Raw genomic sequence first — 17,355 nt, forward strand, 5'->3', positions numbered from 1 at the left:
TCTTATTTGTGTCCCTTCAGGTGAGTGTGGTGGTCTCGCTCATCACTATGATTGCCCCTTCTGCTTTTGAGCTGGTTGCCCAGCTGGAGATGTACCACCCAAGAACCTCTCTGAGATTCCAGCTGGCCAGGTAATAATTTAATTGACCATTATCTGCATAATGTATCCCTAGTTGTGAATTCTGATAAAATCTTTTTTAGAATGTAATTTTCCTACTTGCATAACATTAACCAACATCAATATTTTTCACCATGGACATGTAGATTGGAAAAGAAAGGGAATAAAATCTGCTTCTTTTAATTTTTTTGTTTCATTTTTATTTTTACCAAAGTCGAGCTGTTTTTTTTTTTTTTTAATTAATCCATCTTAAGCAGTGTGTGTATCTCCCATTAACACTATTTTGAGATCAATATATTCTAATCCTGGTATTGCCAATTAGTTTATACCCATCATTCCACCTTAGTTTCACCCAGCTGTTCTGTATCCATTTACTGTACTCAACTGATTTACATGTCACATTCACATCACAACATTATTTAAGCTCTTTGGTTTCATACATTCACTGGATTCTTGTGTTAAACTTTTGTTGTTGCCCAGGTCCTTGCTTATTTTCCATGTGTTCTGTAAGTTTATCAATTTTCATTATTGACAATGTCAGCCCCAGAGTATGGAAGGGTGGTACAAAAGAGCTTAGTGAAATTCTGCAGCACCCATTGAACTTTAACATGCTCCAGAGGTAATTTTCAGTACTGTGGTAGAGATTACATTAAATGTTGAAGTAATATTACTGAAGTAATAAAAATCCATACAAGGAATTACTCTGATCATGCAACACATTCTTACCCCCTACTCGTCATATACGGACGCTTGGTCAGGTTCCCTCTTAGTCGCATGTTCAGGAAATGTGTATCCTCTTCTCGTCAGTAATCGACATTCAGGCAGGGTGAATTGAATGTTGAAAGTAAGCAGCAATGAAGATAAAATTACGGCATATATTCAGAGATCTGACATAAAATAAACAACATTGTTAAGCATACAAATACATCAACTGTGAATGGGTTGAAGCACTTTTTATGCTTTTCAAAAAAAATCAAAGACTCACGCTGTTCGGTCCTAGGTCATGTTGAGGAAAATAAATATTCTTAGTGTTTAATACAGTAAAATCTTATAATATGTAAAAATAGTGGATTGAGCAAGATTCTTTTGGATAACATCTTAGAGGACTTTAATTAGCCCTGCAGAAAAGAATGTCTGTTATCAGGGAGGAACCACATCATAAGTGAACTCTGGCACACAGGCCATGTCTCAAACGAGCAGCAGCAAGGAGACATCTCAAGTCACCTCCCTCAGAGAAACACTAAAACTTAAGGACAAACAAAATGACAACACAATATCGTATTTTCCGCACTATAAGGCACCTAAAAACCTTCGATTTCCTCAAAAGCCGACAGTGTGCCTTATATATGGACCAATATTGAGCCACAACAGGTCTAGCAACTACAGTAAGCAGCCGCCGACTTTATTTTCGCCCGTAGAAGAAGAAGTGTGCGGTGCATGCTGGGATAGTCGTCAGAACGCTGGTTTGTTAATAAAGTTTGACTGACCTATCTACCTACCGACCTGATAATCAGGTCGTCTGCAGGTCATTTTAGCACCACGTTCTCCATCAACATGCTGTGCTCAAACTGAGAAGGGTGACCATCGTCCGGCCACGCCCAGTCCAGTCGCAGAAGGCTCTCCTCGCCGACCGGAGTCGGACTGTTTTGTTGACATTCTTTATGTCAACAAAGTGGCTTTAGACATTCATCCGGGTAGCTTTGACTAGGGTTACCAAGGGTCCAGTCACTATACATTTAAAGCCGGGAGGGAGAAAGAGAGACAGAGACTGTGGCGGCAGCGTGTCGGTTGGTCTGTGTTACCCAGAAAGCAGTTGGGCACAATATCGCAACACCGACACCGTGAGTGAAACAATGACTGGGGCAGACTACTATATAAAGTACTGGGGGACAACTTCTTTATTATTACACATCCATATTTGTAGAGTACGGAACAAATCGCGTCCCATATCGGTTCAATACGGGACGGGTGGAAACCCTAACTGTAGCGTCTATTCTATGCGCCTTATAAGGCAGTGCGCTTATATATGAAAAAAGTTTTAAACTAGGCCATTCATTGAAGGTGCGCCTTATAGTGCGGAAAATACGGTAGTAGAATACAATTTAGTTAAAATTAACATAACTTGAACTAGTCTAATTTGTAGTTTTATATTAACAACTATATGGAGTCTCTAACTGAGGCCAAACATAATATCAGTTTGTTAAATATAATCAAAACTATCATAACATTAATTAGAAAATGTTTAGAATGAATGTGTTTATATTGAAAATGCTCAGGTATATTCTATAAGTGTTTTATTCTTAAAATCTGCGCTTTGATCTAAAAGGATGCAGAAGTTCTGAACCACTTTGTGTACCAGGTTTCATGTCAATTTAAAATGATTGCACTGATCTGTATTTGTATTTTTACACGACAGGGAAATAAAATAGGCTTAAGACAGGTTAACTTTTGGTTGAACTCTGGTGAAAAGACTAGAGGTTTTGTTTCAACCAGGAATTAGGAGTAACATCACATTTCAAACTGGCATGAGAAGAGCTTGCTCTAAATGACCCTATAGGTCTCCCTTGTCTAGATAGAGAAGCACCGTAGCCCTGAAATGAAACAGGTCTCAGAAGGTAATAAAATTGCCCAAACTGAGTAATTTGAAACTGGGTTTATCCATACAAGGAGAACAACACGTCTAAATCGCATAATTGCATAAATTAAAACAAAGGAAACACCTTTTTGAATAAAAGTAAGGGCCCCAGAGGAACAAGTCAGATTTGCTTTTGCAACTCTCCAAAGACGTCTTTGGTTTTCTTTCTTTTCTATTTGTCTCAGGTAAATGAATGTCTGTTTTAGTGTGTTTGAAGTGTCTGTGTTGTTGATATGATGTTATGCTTTTAAATGTTAAACTAAACTCTGAAAATGTATGACGTGGAGCGTTAACTGTCATCTCTGTGTGGCTTTTGTTTCCACGCATGGAATCATTGAATCGGGGAGGACAAGAGAATATTACGAGCCAGAACTTAATGATTTTTATTCTCTTAACAGTCATCAGTTTCCAATGCTTTGGGAGCTCTGTAACATTCAATGAAAACACCCTGCATGTCGATTACTGACAAGACGGGGGTACTTGAGCCTCTACATGTGACTCAGGGAACCTGAGCAAGCGTCCATATATGACGAGTAGAGAGAGAGAATGTGTTGGACCATGAAGTACACACGATATGCCAGATTTTATAGATTGTGTGCTATGTATTTACAGAGTCCTTGTTCTATATCTGGGAAACCTCTACAGCCTCATTATTGCCCTCTTGGATAAAGTCAACAGTATGAGCTCTACTGTAAGTATTGAGATTCTGTGTACCATATTATTGGGGAATTTTTCTACCATATGTTGAGAACATACATTTTTGATTTGAAAGCAGAATTTCATCTTTGTTCTCAAAATCTGTAACGTTTTCATTCAAAACTTATGCTCTCTTTCAAATATCCTCTGTGCTCTCAAATCTTTGTATTCATGCTCAGATTTTCTCCCTGCAAACCCCATTAAAAACATGGTATCTTATACATATATATATAATATATATCTTACCTGACATATGAATTGCTTGTCTTTCTAAGTAACTGTCCTATAAATTATCTGGAAATATAATTTAAAAGACACAATCGTTACCTGTTGGAAAGTGGGTGCTGCAAATTCTGGCATTGTTGGTTTCTGCACCTCCTGTTTTTAGCCGTAGATTGTTGATCCACTTCTCTTGTCTTTTTTGGTAATTTTTTAAAAAATTAACTCTCTTGTGACCAACTACCTTCGGAACACAAAAAAAAACGTTTATGTTAACTTAGTTCCATAACTATTTAATTTAGGCAAATCTGTTTCTCTTTTCAATATCCCTCAAGAGATGGGGCTGGAGCATGTTGATCACATATCTAGAAGAGGCTTCAAGTACTTGGGCATCTTTATTACCCCAATTTGAATAACTTATTCTCATCAAACTCTTCCCCCCTAGTTCCTAACATTAAGAATGACTTGTCAAAATGGTCCCTTTTACCTATATCACTTCTCGGTAGGGTTAATACAATTAAAATGAATATTCTCCCTCGCTTAAGCTACCTGTTCCAAAATCTTCCATGTTATTTGTCTTCTACATTCTTTAAATCCCTTAATTCTCATATCTCCAATTTTGTTTGGAACAACAAACATCAACGGTTTTTCACTTTCACTAAACCCAAACATTTGGGAGGTTTATTTCCATCCAACATGCAGCTCTATTACCGGTCTGTAGAACTTAAAATTATGTCAGACCGATTTTCAAGTAGAAATAACTGTCATAAACAGGTTATCATGTGTCCTAGAAGATTTAGTGCACTTCCTTTTGTAAGTAATTTAACTCAAATGGATACATTAAAGGAAAACATGGTAATTTATAACACTCGTCCACAACCACCGGGCCGCACAAGAAATAAATATTTTTGTTTTACGTATTACCTGAGTCTGGAGAATCTGTTATTTTGAAAACCCTTTAACTGGATTCTCGGTTACATCTTGCGCACCAATATTGAATAAGAAACAAATGTCTTTGGAAAGTTTATTTGGAAAAGGGGAAAAAGACCAGAGACAGGAGAATGGATTTATCCCGGACCGGTAGGTGAGTCCCACATTCCAAGCCCGCTTTGCATAATATGCACCGACTCACTACTGAGGCAATCAAGCTTCAAACTGCTTCGCCATTTCAGACCAAGCACCCTCTGCATCAAGTGTCATTGTTACCCAGATAGAACCGTCTTGTTGCAAATAACAAGCTCAGGGCTCCCATTAATTTGTCGTCATGAGTTAAAATTTTCATGAAAGCGAAATGTTCGTTTTTGTGGTGTATCTATATCTTATTTGTAAGGGATGTGTAAACGTTACCATAGCAACCAGAGTCAGACTGCGTTAGGGCAGTGTTTGAGACAAGAGGAGAGGAGTAGAGCTTGTAAGTCTGGTTTACACAGCAAGATTTTAGGATTGTCAGCCAGTTTTCAAAAACTTCAGTGACCACACTAGGCAATAAAAGTACAACAGATTCGATCGGTTCGTGTGTCCAGCCACATAACAGGAGCAAATCTTGCTGTGTGAGCAGGCTTTAGTACAAAATAATGTTGTGTCACAACTACAATTTACCTGCAATGCATATAGCTAGTGTAAGCATCACGCCCTGACTGAATGAATAGCCTTGTGTCACGTTAATGATAGTGTTAATACGCAGCAAATCCAGGAGGCCCAAATTAACTCTGTCAGATTTGATTGCAACACCTTTTAAAGTGTCTATATGGGTCCACACCAGAAAGTGTTAATTTTACTCTTTTTGGAGAGTTAGTACCTTAACTCTTATAAAGTGTCAGATATCAAATCTGCTGGAGTTAATAATTTAACACTTACTAACACTAATTCAGTGTTAGATCTTAATATTAACTCTCACAGAGTACTTCTTTAACTTCTTAAGAGTTATTTGTAATTAATATTAAATAGGTACTTTATTGTTTTGAACTTTTAAAAATTCTTTGGAAAATAAACATTTAATAAAGAGGCAATACTTTTCTCAAATCCATTTATTTCAAAACGTGCACTATAATTACAAAACATATTACAACGTGGAATAATGTGCATGTTTCACATGTCGCTTTCATTCACATATTGCTTATTAAAAGGTCTAACATATCAGCTGTGCAATACAAAATGCAGTATGCTTAATACAATTTTCTTCAATATCATATGCATGAAATTGTTCAAAGTTCAAGGTGGAGAAAGTAAAGCCTGTATCAATGCAATGCAGTTCATGTAATATGATAGAGTACATTTTCTTTTAACAGGTAGATTACCAGCTATGTACATTACATAACAGACCAACCTGATAATCAGATCCATCATTTCTTATCCAGTTCATGTTTCTGTTGGTAAGAGACAGTTTCTCTCTGACTCCACCAGAGAGATGTCCACTCACTAACAGATTGTCTTCAGGTTGTTGGGCTGTTTGTGACGTTTGGTCAGAGACACCAACATGCTCCTCTACAGCATCAGACAGTCTTCAGTCTCTGAGAAGGACAGTCAGTGTTGGTCTCTGGATCATAACACAAAAAGCATAAAAATGAGAAATGGAACGAAGGAATACATTTTTACTACAACTCTAACAACAAGCCTCAATTACAGACATGTGGGGTTTCACAGATATTAACACTTACAGAATCATTTTTGGAGCTTGAATCTTTGAAGAATCCATGAAGGGATCAGGAGGGGGAGGTTAGGCTGACGACTGGAGATTCATCCTCAACCAAACTGGATCTAATATACAAAAAGGCCAAAAGAAGGATTAAAACATGCTGCAAAACGTATATAAGAAGACATAACAGCGGGAATAATGCTCTCAACGTGAAAAAGCCTTTTACATTTTTTCAAAGGAAAAGAATCGATCAGAAAGGTTGATAAATCTGACCAATATGCGTGTAAACGTTAAACATAATGATAAAACACACTCCAGATTATTACGGATCTGTTCAAGTTAGCCAATAATTTGATGAAATGTTCACCAGCTTGATTTTTTCCAACACTTATACTCCGCTAACATTCAGCATGCTAAGCTAAACATGCTAACACCGAGCCGTGTGGCGAACGTGACGTCTATCATACAGGTTGAGCTCAACTCAAAATGATAGTTATAAACCATCTCAGAAAAAAATGACTTACCAAGTGCAGTAAATAACTCAGACATGTGGAAAGTAAATAGTCCTGAAATGACTTGGCTTCTGTAGCTTCGCTTCGGTGGGAATCTGATTCTGGGCGGAGTCAGTGAATTAACTCCTTCAGTGTTAGAGCCGCTGGTGGAGTTCAGAGTTAAGAAGTAAAGAGTTATTGATTCTATTTTAACACCTCTAGATTTGATACGGAAACACTTTGTTTTAACACTAGATTTCAACTACTAGTAATATACACCCCAGAGTTACATAAACAGAATGTGACTCTATTATTAACTCTGCTTTTCCAGAAAATCTACTAACACCAAAACATTTAACACTTTTGAATTTGCTGTGTACCTGTGGTGGGAAGTACTTAAATACATTTTTCATGTATCTGTACTTTACTTAAGTAGATTTAATAATGGGTACTTTCTACTTTTACTCCACTACATTTTACAGTAAGTATCTGTACTTTCTACTTCACTACATTTCTACAAAAGTGTTACTCGTTACATCCAAGTCGCGTTGCTCTTTTTTTCCGTTAAAATGTGAAGTTCAAGGACTTAAGGTGGCGCCATAAAATCCAAGCAATAACGTGACTAATGTGTCTTTTGTCACCCAACGCCTCCACCTTTACTCGCACGCGGAACTCCAGACATGCGCAGTGGTTTCCTCTGAGCGGGAGGAGATGTGTGTCTAATGTCAGTAATATAATATCGCTGCATAAATCAAAGATATGGCGATATGTAAAATCAGCAGCGCTTCGCTTTCACAGACGGTGAGACTTCGTCCAACTTTTAGCGTCACTTGGAAGGAAAGCTTAAAGAAAGGTAAGATCTGTGGAGGTGATGCTAGCAAAGCTAACTGTACAGAGACGCATACGTTGCATCTACGATAAAAAAAATGTTATCACTCATGCGCTGAATTGTATGGAGGTGTCGCATTTATGGGACAATGCTGTGACCAAAAGTGCAATATAGTGATATGACATTCAGGAATGATCCGATTCTTCTGGACGGATCTTTACTGATTAAATTTATTTCAGCTCTAAGTATTTAATCAGGGGCGCAACTACACATTATTCAGGTGGATGCGAAAACATAAATCCCCCCGCCTCCAAGGAAGGTACGTCAGGGTGAAGGAGCGTGGAGAACGTACACTCCACCCGGCCCCTCCCCACATTTAGCGAGTTTTGCATCGCTAAATGTAGCGATGCAAAACTCGCTACATTTACCTCGTTATGTGCATGAGGTGAAGGAATGTAAGGCGCGCTGAAGTGTATGGGAAAACATCATCGGTGCGCCACCCCCTCCAGACGGGGTTTTGATGCCCCCTCTGGTGCTGCGCCCCTATGCGTTGCATGCGCTGCATACCCACATTTTGCACCACTGTATTTAATATCTAGTTTTTTTTATGGGAATGTGGATCTTTCAGATCAATTTGAGAAGCAATTTTGATAGGTAAAACTTAATTTTTTTGTGTCATGTAGCACGGGGTGCTGGTGTTGACTTGGTCTTGGGTAGGTGGTCTTGACTACAACTCTGCTATGTGGCTCCTTGGTTGCCTGTCCTCCCCCACCCACCTTCTTTCCATCCTTTTTCTGTTGGATTTCTTTAAAAATAAATGCCACTAGTGGCAAAAAAAAAGTGAAGTTCATGCTGTGTTAGGACAGGAGACAAGATGTTTCCATCCCTGAAATTATGATGCATAGAATCACATATCTAAGTCTAAACTATGTTACAGAGTAAACGCAATAAAAACATGCTTTATCTGTGGCATTGTTCATTAAAATGGCACATTTCTAATGTATTAAAATTAAATACGATCAGTTCACTTAATGATATTGTATTAGCGATTCAGCAAGTACTTTTGCTTTTAATACCTAAGTATTTTTAAAAGCCAGTACTTTTTTTACTTTTACTTAAGTACAAATGTTAATGTGGTAGTTTTACTTTTACTTGAGTGCATTTTTTTAATACTTTCTCCACCACTGGTTAATACTAGAGGAATAAATTGTTAAACTTCTTTGCTCGTTGCTTTCCTCTAGTCTCCCGAATCCTGGGTTACGCATGTACACAGTGGAAACCACACAGAGAACAACCAGTCGCCATTCAACTTCAGACATATCTAGAGTTTTATTCAGACAATTAAATGCATAGAAAAACATATCAACATCACACTCAAATCATCAAGAAATCCAAACCATAAAACAGACATTAATTACCTGAGAAAAGTAGAAAAATTAACAAAATACAAAAATAAGAGAAAAGCAAAGGTGCCTTTGGGAACTGCTCATGCGGCTGCAAACAAAGCAATTTGATTTGCTACTGTGAAGTGGAGGTTTTTATTAAGAGGCGTAGTCCTAATTTTAATATATGCATTGAAGGTGTGTCCTCTCCTTCTAACCCTCTAAGCAGTTTCAAATTACTTAAATGGGATGGTCTAAATGATTTTATTACCTTCTTTAAGACTTATTCAAAACCAAAGATAAAGAGAAAGAGAGAGCAAAGGTCACTCTCAAAACAGGATGTTCTCATGCCAGTTACATCTGGAGTCTCTCCCTTTCTAAACATTTGAACAAATCCCTAGTTATCGTACGAGCTCAGACAGAGATTTATTTTTCACCTAAACCTTGCTAATTTTTCTGCCTGAGCGATTAATCAAAAAACAGATTCCTGCTTCAACCTGAAGTGACATGGAGGCAATTTGGAACCCAATTTTCTTATTTTAAAACACTAATAATTGTATCTAATATTGTACATATGGTTAAGTTTAAAAACTAGCATATTTTTAATTTATTTTCCTAATAATTCCCTCTTTGATCTCTCTTTAAGAGAGATCATCCAATTTCATGATTTTTAAACTTAAGACAATTTATAAAAGAGGTATAAGCCTGAATTCAGAAATACCATCTTAAAGCTGAAAAATGAAACCCTTTATTAGTACGCAACCTTCTACATAACATTACTTCAATCTGGAAAGGCTCAGACGGAGAAAAAGGAACAATTAAAAGATTTAATGACAGGAATGAATAACAGTTCTTTGGCGCTCGGGCCCCGATAGCTGATTTGAGCTAAGATTTGATGTGAACTCCATGAACATCCCGGTAACTGATTAGGATTTGTGGGTTCACTCTTTGAGGCTTCAGGCCCACCACGATTGGTTCCCTGCCCACATTTAGGTACCTCAAAGGGTATGCACTCTCACTCGAGATCAGGGACCACCTTGAGCAACAGGGACTATCTTTTATGGTTGGTGTATGGTGTATACGGTGTGCTCCAGGGCGCCACCTCTTGGTTTGTATGTGCTGAGTGTGGTGTGTAGAATATGACTAGCATATTCCAGTGGGTGCAGTTGCTTCATCTGAGCTGGGCCCAGATGGAGCTTGTGGTGTTCTGTTATGTTGGTGTTCATAATCATAGGAGGAGGAAATTTGGGAGAAGGGGCGGTGGTGGGTTGAACGCAGCTGGGAACCGGCTTGGATGTGGATCCTTTTATGCAGAGCTTGATTGATGATAGGACGCGCCGGGTGAGGTCCAGCGCTGAGGTCGGAGATGAGCATGACGCCGATGGGCGAATGGAGGGGGCGGAGTCTTCCAGCTTGAACTTTCGCTATTAGCTCCATTTGTTGAAATGTTGGCATATACATTGTAAAACAAATCAGACACCAAATCATATTAGGATAGAGATCCTAAAATGAATGTACAAAATTGCCTAGCCCAGAGTCATGTCTTATCAAATAAAACAAAACGATTCAGAATGCATAAATTTATCAATCCCTTAATGTTATACTTAAAATGTTTTTTCTTTTTCTTTTTAAAAGATTAAAATTCAATCAGATATTCCCGATATAAGAAGTGGGATAACACACAAATATTTGTCCAAAATTATCCAGGAAATAAATGGGCAAATTAGACACAATATATTGCATATATAAGACTTGCAAACTATCAATAAACTTCTAGTTGCTGTAAAAGAAAGACAATTAATTAGTAATAGTTTTTGTGTACAATTTTTACATATCTTCATGTTGTGTCACTACATTCCTTGATCCTCCTTGAAACAGAAGCTTGAGATCCTTGGCAGGTCACAGATAAAGATGAAACTTTTGTAGAAAGATGAAACAACAAACAGAGAAAGAGACAACAGAGGCTCTTGTCTCCAGGAGCCAATTTTCCTTATAGATTTTAAACTCGGGCTCATCACCTGAGTGACCGATGCTCACCATGGGGTTTATTGTGCCCAGATTTTTGGTGAGTGTAACAAAGAAGGCGTTCCCTCTTTCCAATTTGATGACACCAAAAAAGGAGTAGATGTGAAAGAAATCCTGATGAACTTCTGGCTGTGAGGTCATCCTGTGGCCAGGGCTGAAGATTCTCAGTAGCACCAGATCCTAGTTTTCTTGTTGTTGGTTTGGACAATCCGCAGGTCAAGAGTAGTGGAACAAAGTTAGTCAGTCATATGTCATCCTATCTGGAGCTCCTTAATAAATTTTAAAATAAAGATTAGTCATTCCTTCCAAATTGAATAAATTTTTCTGTGCACAGATTTGCCAATTGATGCTCCAATTTGTTCCTTCTTTTTCTAAGTCATATACTGGTTCATTATCAAATCTTATTCTATTTTTTTTATAGCTTTATTTTTATTTTTGTTGATGTTATTAGATTACACTCAAGAAGAAAGGTCAAGCAATACATAGAAATTATAAAAGACAATTTTATAATTGTAAAATCACCAGAGGGAGACTCTTATTTTAATAACACAAAACACAAGGGTTTTGTAAGTTGATGTGAAGTTTGTCCATTTTTCCCATTTGTCCAGGCATTGCTGTTCCTGTGTCCTCAGTCTATATGTTAGAATCTCCATCTCAAATAATGAGTTCACCGTCTGTATCCACTCCTTTGTGGTAGGAGGTTCAGATTCGCACCACTTTCTGGTTATCACCTTTTTGGCTGCCACCAACAGAATTTTTAACAAATACCAGTCATTATTAAGTACAACATTGTCCAAAAGACCAAGATATAAAACCAGGCCAGACTTAGGTATTGAGTAACCCAATATTGTTACAATCTTATTGTGTATTTCGTTCCAGAACTGTGTAATTCTAGGGCAAAGCCAGAAAATATGACCGTGATTAACATTAAGTGCTCCAGAATCTCTCCAACATGGCTGCACTCTAGATTTGAATTTACTAGTAATTTGGGGTTTTATAAAAAATCTGATTATATTCTTCCAACAATGTTCTCTCCAAATTCTGGAAGAGGATGTTGTAATTTGGGTCTTCCAAATATTCAGCCAGCCATCTTTGGTTAGCAGAATATCAAATTCCCTTTCCCATTTTGTTTAAATATTCAATGCGTTAGTGCCTCTATTTTCTAACAGATATTTATAGAGTAAAGACACTAATCTGTGTTTTTTACCCTTATAGGTCTCGATCAGCATTTTGACAATCCCATTTTCATTTGGGTTTATTTTTTGTTTTATTTCTTTGTTATAAAAGTCCCTTAATTGCAGGTATCTAAAATGATCTTGGGTTCTTAGAGCAAACTCTTCCTGTAGTTCATGGAAACTTTTAAAGTGTCCATCTTTAAGGACTATGCATAATGCTGTTAAGTCTCTTTCTAGCCATTGTTTAAATTGTGGGTCCTGAATAAAATATTTATTGTAGGCTGGCCACTGGATCAGACATAATTGTTTCTCTAATTTGCATTTTCAGATTATATATAACCATTTACCCAGTGGAAAAACTAGTAATAGCATTAACATTCTTAAGCATATTCTTAGTGGTCTCTATATCTCCAATGATGCTCCGCAATTCTCTTCCATTTACTTTTTGTTCAATATTTTTCCATTTCGCTTCATAATTTTTGGCACTTATATTAATTATAGGAGCTATTTGGGCAGCATGATAATATTTTCTAAAGTCGGGTAATGCCATACCTCCTTTCTCTTTTGGTATTTGTAAAGTTTCAAATTTTATTCTGGGTTTTTTAGCGTTCCATATGAATCTAGATTCCAATCTAGATTGGTTCCATGTTTTAAACAGTCTATCCAGGATTTCTATAGGTAATGCCAAGAAGAGGTACAATAACCTTGGTAACATGTTCATTTTTATCGCTTCAATTCTGGAGCTGAAGTCTAGTGTTAGGACATCCCACCTTCTAACATCCCTCCTAATTTCTTGGTCCACTTTAGTAAAGTTAGCTTTATATAGACCACCTATGTTTTTCATTAATTATATTCCTAGGTATGACATTGTATTAGAGCTCCATTTTAAATTATATTTTCCCCGTATCGTTTCAGATGGTGTATAACCGAATGTCAAAACCTGTCTTTTCCAAATTTTATTTGCATCCTGAATAGAAGCCAAATATCTTTAATTGGTTATCAGACAAGGCAGCGAGTTTTCAGGGTCTGATAAATAGCAAATTACATCATCTGCAAACAAACCTATTGTATGGGACTCATTATGAATATCAATACCCTTAAGATCCTTATATTGTCTTGTGTTGTGCCAGTGGCTCAATATAAATTGCAAATAAGGTTGGTGATGAACAGCAACCCTGACGTGTAGAACGCTCTAGTTTTATATTATCAGTTAGATTTCCATTAATCTTGATTCTGGCCACAGGTGATTGGTATAAAGTCCTCACACACTGTACAGCTTTTTCATCAAAACCAAATTTTTCAAGTGCTTTATATAAGAAGTTCCAGCCTACGCTGTCAAAAGCTTTCTCTGCATCAAGACTGATTAAGATAGCTGTTGTTTTTTTATTTTGAATATGATCTATTATGTGAAGTGCCCTCCTGATGTTATCTCGCGTTTGGCGACCTTTAATAAATCCTGTCTGGTCCTCATCTATGATATCTCCAATGAATTGCTCAAATCGTTTTGCTAAAATCCAGGTATAAATTTTATAATCCATGTTTAGAATAGATATAGTAAGTAAGTAAGTAAGCTTTATTTCTATAGCACTTTTCACAGACCAGGATCACAAAGTGCTGCACAAAGTATAAAAAAATAAAACAAATTAAAAACAACATACAAACAATAAAACACAGTAGTACACTAAAAAGCAAGATTAAAAAAGTGGGTCTTAAGTTGTTTCTTGAAAGTGTCTATGCAATGTAGAGATCGAATGGTGCAAGGTAGCTCATTCCATAGGCGGGGCGCCACAGCTTTAAAAGATCTGTCTCCACGAGTCTTAAAAAAGGTCAGAGGAACCGTCAACAAGTTCAGATTCGACGACCTGAGGCTCCTAGTCGAAACATAAGGCTGTATGAGGTTCTTAATGTAGTCTGGCGTCTGTCCATGAAGAGCTCTGAAAGTCAGTATCAGGATTTTGTAGTGCATCCTATAAGACACAGGCAGCCAGTGCAAGCCTTTGAGGATGGGTGTGATATGTTCCCTCCTGTGGGTGCAGGTGAGCAGGCGTGCAGCAGAGTTTTGTACTACCTGCAGACGCATTAACTCCCTCTTATTAAGACATGTAAACAGGCTGTTACAATAATCCAGTCTAGATGAGACAAATGCATGAATAATCATCTCAAGCTCACCATAAGTCACCATTTTACGAAGTTTTGAAATATAGGTCTATAATCAGAGCATGTTTCACTCTTCCTCTTTTTTGGAATGACTGATATAATTGCTTCTCTCCAAGATGGCGGCAGCACTGCATGTTCCAATGTATAATTAAATGATTTTTCTAGTAATGGTAGAAAATCTTCACTAAAGGATTTGTACCACTCAGATGGCAGTCCATCACTTCCTGGTGTTTTACCGTTTTTTAACCTATTAATTGCCTTTTGTATTTCTATTCTTGTTATATGGGAAGTGAGAAGTTTGTTTTGGGTTTCTCCAATTCAGGGCAGGTCCAGTGACTCCAAGAAGGTTTCTATCTGTTCATCTTTAGCAGAGGGAGGTTGACTGTAATCTCTGATAGTATGTCCTAAACCTGTCCTCAATAGTTTCTGGATCATGTATTATTTGATTTGTTTCATCATCCTTTAATTTATAGATATTTCTATCTGACTGTTGCTTTTTCAGTTTCTTTGCCAACAGTTTTGTTCCTTTAGATCCCTCCTCATGATATGATTGTTTAATAAACTTTGATTTCTTTTAAATTTCATATGTAAGCATTCTATCAATAATGTTTCTTAGTTCTTTTATTTTTTAAACAGGTTGGGATTTTGGGTTAATTTATGTTGTTTTTCTAGATCTGTTAGTTGAGCTCTTTCTTTTTCATAGGCTTCCACTCTGGATTTCGTAAAGGCCGCAGTTTTTGAGATCAATTTTCCTCTTAATACTGCCTTGAATGCATCCCATAATATCACCGGATTAACCTGTCCATCATCATTCTCTTCTATATAAAATCTTTTTCTATTTTATTATTATTTTTATTCTAAAATCATACAATTTAGTCCAACTGTTAAAACTAATCATTAAATTTATTATCAAGAAGGAATAGATTTTGTGATAGCTTCTCATTTATTTATTTCCTTTTATACTTCAATCCAGATTATCATTTAATTCCTTATATTGACTCTTTCCTGTAAATTTTCCTTTTATACTATAATTCAGTAGGCTTAATATTTTAAGTATTTGGGTTATAATTGTATTTTATCAATCTCTTTGACCCCTTATTATATATGAATCCCAAATAATAAATTAATGATTTCAAAAAAAAGAACTCGGGCCGCAGAAAAATTGCCAAGTCTTGACCGGTCCGCGGTCATAAAAAGGTTGGGGACCACTGATCTATAATATTTTTCTATTATGGAAAGACATTAAGAAATACTTGAATATCCCTCCTCTCATTTCAATTCGATCCCCTTTGACTTTAAATTGACTGGAAGAAGAAACTAATTGGACCTTATTGCTTAGTAATGTTTGGCATTTGTTGTTTTTCTTTTCTTGTGAGTGTGGGAGGCAGCATAGAGTTCTCTTTTATTTTTAGTGTTTGCAACTGATTCAAAATTGATAAAAACAATAATAATAATGAAACAATCTGGGACATGCTTAACAATTAAATTTTTAATCTTTTGGTTGGGACTAACAAATCAATCCTCCAGCTGCAGCTGATCCAGAAGCTGCTGCTCGTGTTCTCACTAAAACCAGGAAGATAGAGACATAACACCAGTTTTAAAGTCCCTACACTGGCTCCTTGTAGCTCAGAGAATAGACTTTAAAATACTGATTAGAGGGTTAGAGTGCGGGTTTTGATGTCTTCCATGTTTTTAATTTCTTTTTATTTCTTTTCTACGTTTTAATGATGTAAAGCCCCTCGGAAAACGTCCCAGTTAACGACGTTTAAAGTTCTACAGGGTTTAGAGTCCCAGTTGACGGCGTTCAACTAAAAACTAAAAAAGAGGTTGGAGTCCTTGTCAAACGGTGTTTTTGACTAAAGTCCCTGAGGGTTAGAATCCCAGTTAAACGACGTTTAACTGAAGTCGTAAAGGGGTGTGGGTTTTAATGTTTTTGTCTTTTAAAAAAAATCTCTTTCTCACTGTTTATTTAATGTCACATGCTGTTTTTATTTTAATTATGTAAAGCACTTTGAAATGCCTTGCTTCTGAAATGTGCTATACAAATAAAATTTGATTGATTTGATTTATTGATTAAATGTTTACTTTAGCTTCTTTAGAAAATTGAGAAACTATCAGTAGTAATTGTCAATCTTCCATAAACCAGCTCTTCTAGCCTGGAAACATATTTACAAACTTGTCTCCTACTACTTGCTATATTTGGAATAATGGGAATATTAGAATAAACCACTTTTTAATAAGAACTGGATGGTACATGGTATCACACTGTTTAAACCATAGACATACATAAAGAATAGACGCCCCATATTCCTCAATCAATCTTGTCTGTTGTCACTGATGTGACGTAGGGCCACCATCTTGGAGTGGTCGACCACCCCAGTTAGCGTGATATGTTTGCCAGACTATGCAATGAAGTATCCGTGCATTTAATTAATAACAACTCGCTAAATACTAAACAAATCTTTACGCTTCTTAGCTGAATCCTTATTCAGTTATTATAGCAAAATGTACAAGGACTTTTTTTTTTAAGGTATTTTTGAATACTTACATGTCCACACTCACCCCCTGGATGGCAACAGGGGTCAGCAGCATCCTGGTAGTACTCCCAGACCCATCACCAGTTTCTTGGCCTCTGTCAAATTGAGCTTCAGGTGGTTCAGCCCACACCATGCGACAAATTTGCCTATAGAAACCTGGTATCCAGTTCTATAGAGGGTGAAAAGGAAAGGAGAGAGAACAGTGTCATAGAGCCCCTGTGTCGCTGACAACACTGACACACAAAGTGTCATAGGCGCACAAATTGTTAGTGGTCTAACTAACAACGGTGGGATCCATTTGCATCACAGTCAGCTTCTCCCCCAAGATGAGCCTGTAGAGTTTGCAGTAGAGAATGATGGTATAGAATCCACCGGAGAAGTCAAAAAACATAATTCTCACAGTGCTCGCTGGGGTGATCCAGATGAGTGTTTCCACAGTTGAGCAGGAAGATGATGG

General features: G+C 37.0%; 1 protein-coding gene and 1 long non-coding RNA gene across 8 annotated transcripts in view; one reads left to right on the forward strand and one right to left on the reverse strand.

Moving 5' to 3' along the window:
• tmc3 (transmembrane channel like 3) overlaps positions 1 to 17,355 on the forward strand; it is a 115,957-nt gene that overhangs the window by 27,101 nt on the left and 71,501 nt on the right. For all 7 annotated transcript variants that reach the window (XM_008405082.3, XM_017304092.2, XM_008405081.3 and 4 more), the window contains 2 exons: positions 21 to 130; positions 3,365 to 3,443. In XM_008405082.3, coding sequence (XP_008403304.1) covers positions 21 to 130; positions 3,365 to 3,443 — 189 coding nt within the window. The remainder of the gene's footprint in view (positions 1 to 20; positions 131 to 3,364; positions 3,444 to 17,355) is intronic.
• LOC145551041 (uncharacterized) lies at positions 6,112 to 7,065 on the reverse strand. Its single transcript, XR_014086802.1, has 3 exons — positions 6,827 to 7,065; positions 6,325 to 6,424; positions 6,112 to 6,203 (listed from the first exon to the last, which is right to left on the reverse strand). It is a non-coding gene; the product is annotated as an uncharacterized LOC145551041 (long non-coding RNA).

Source organism: Poecilia reticulata, chromosome 3 (assembly GCF_904066995.2).
Source record: "Poecilia reticulata chromosome 3, P_reticulata-male-v2, whole genome shotgun sequence".
NCBI lineage: Eukaryota > Metazoa > Chordata > Actinopteri > Cyprinodontiformes > Poeciliidae > Poecilia > Poecilia reticulata.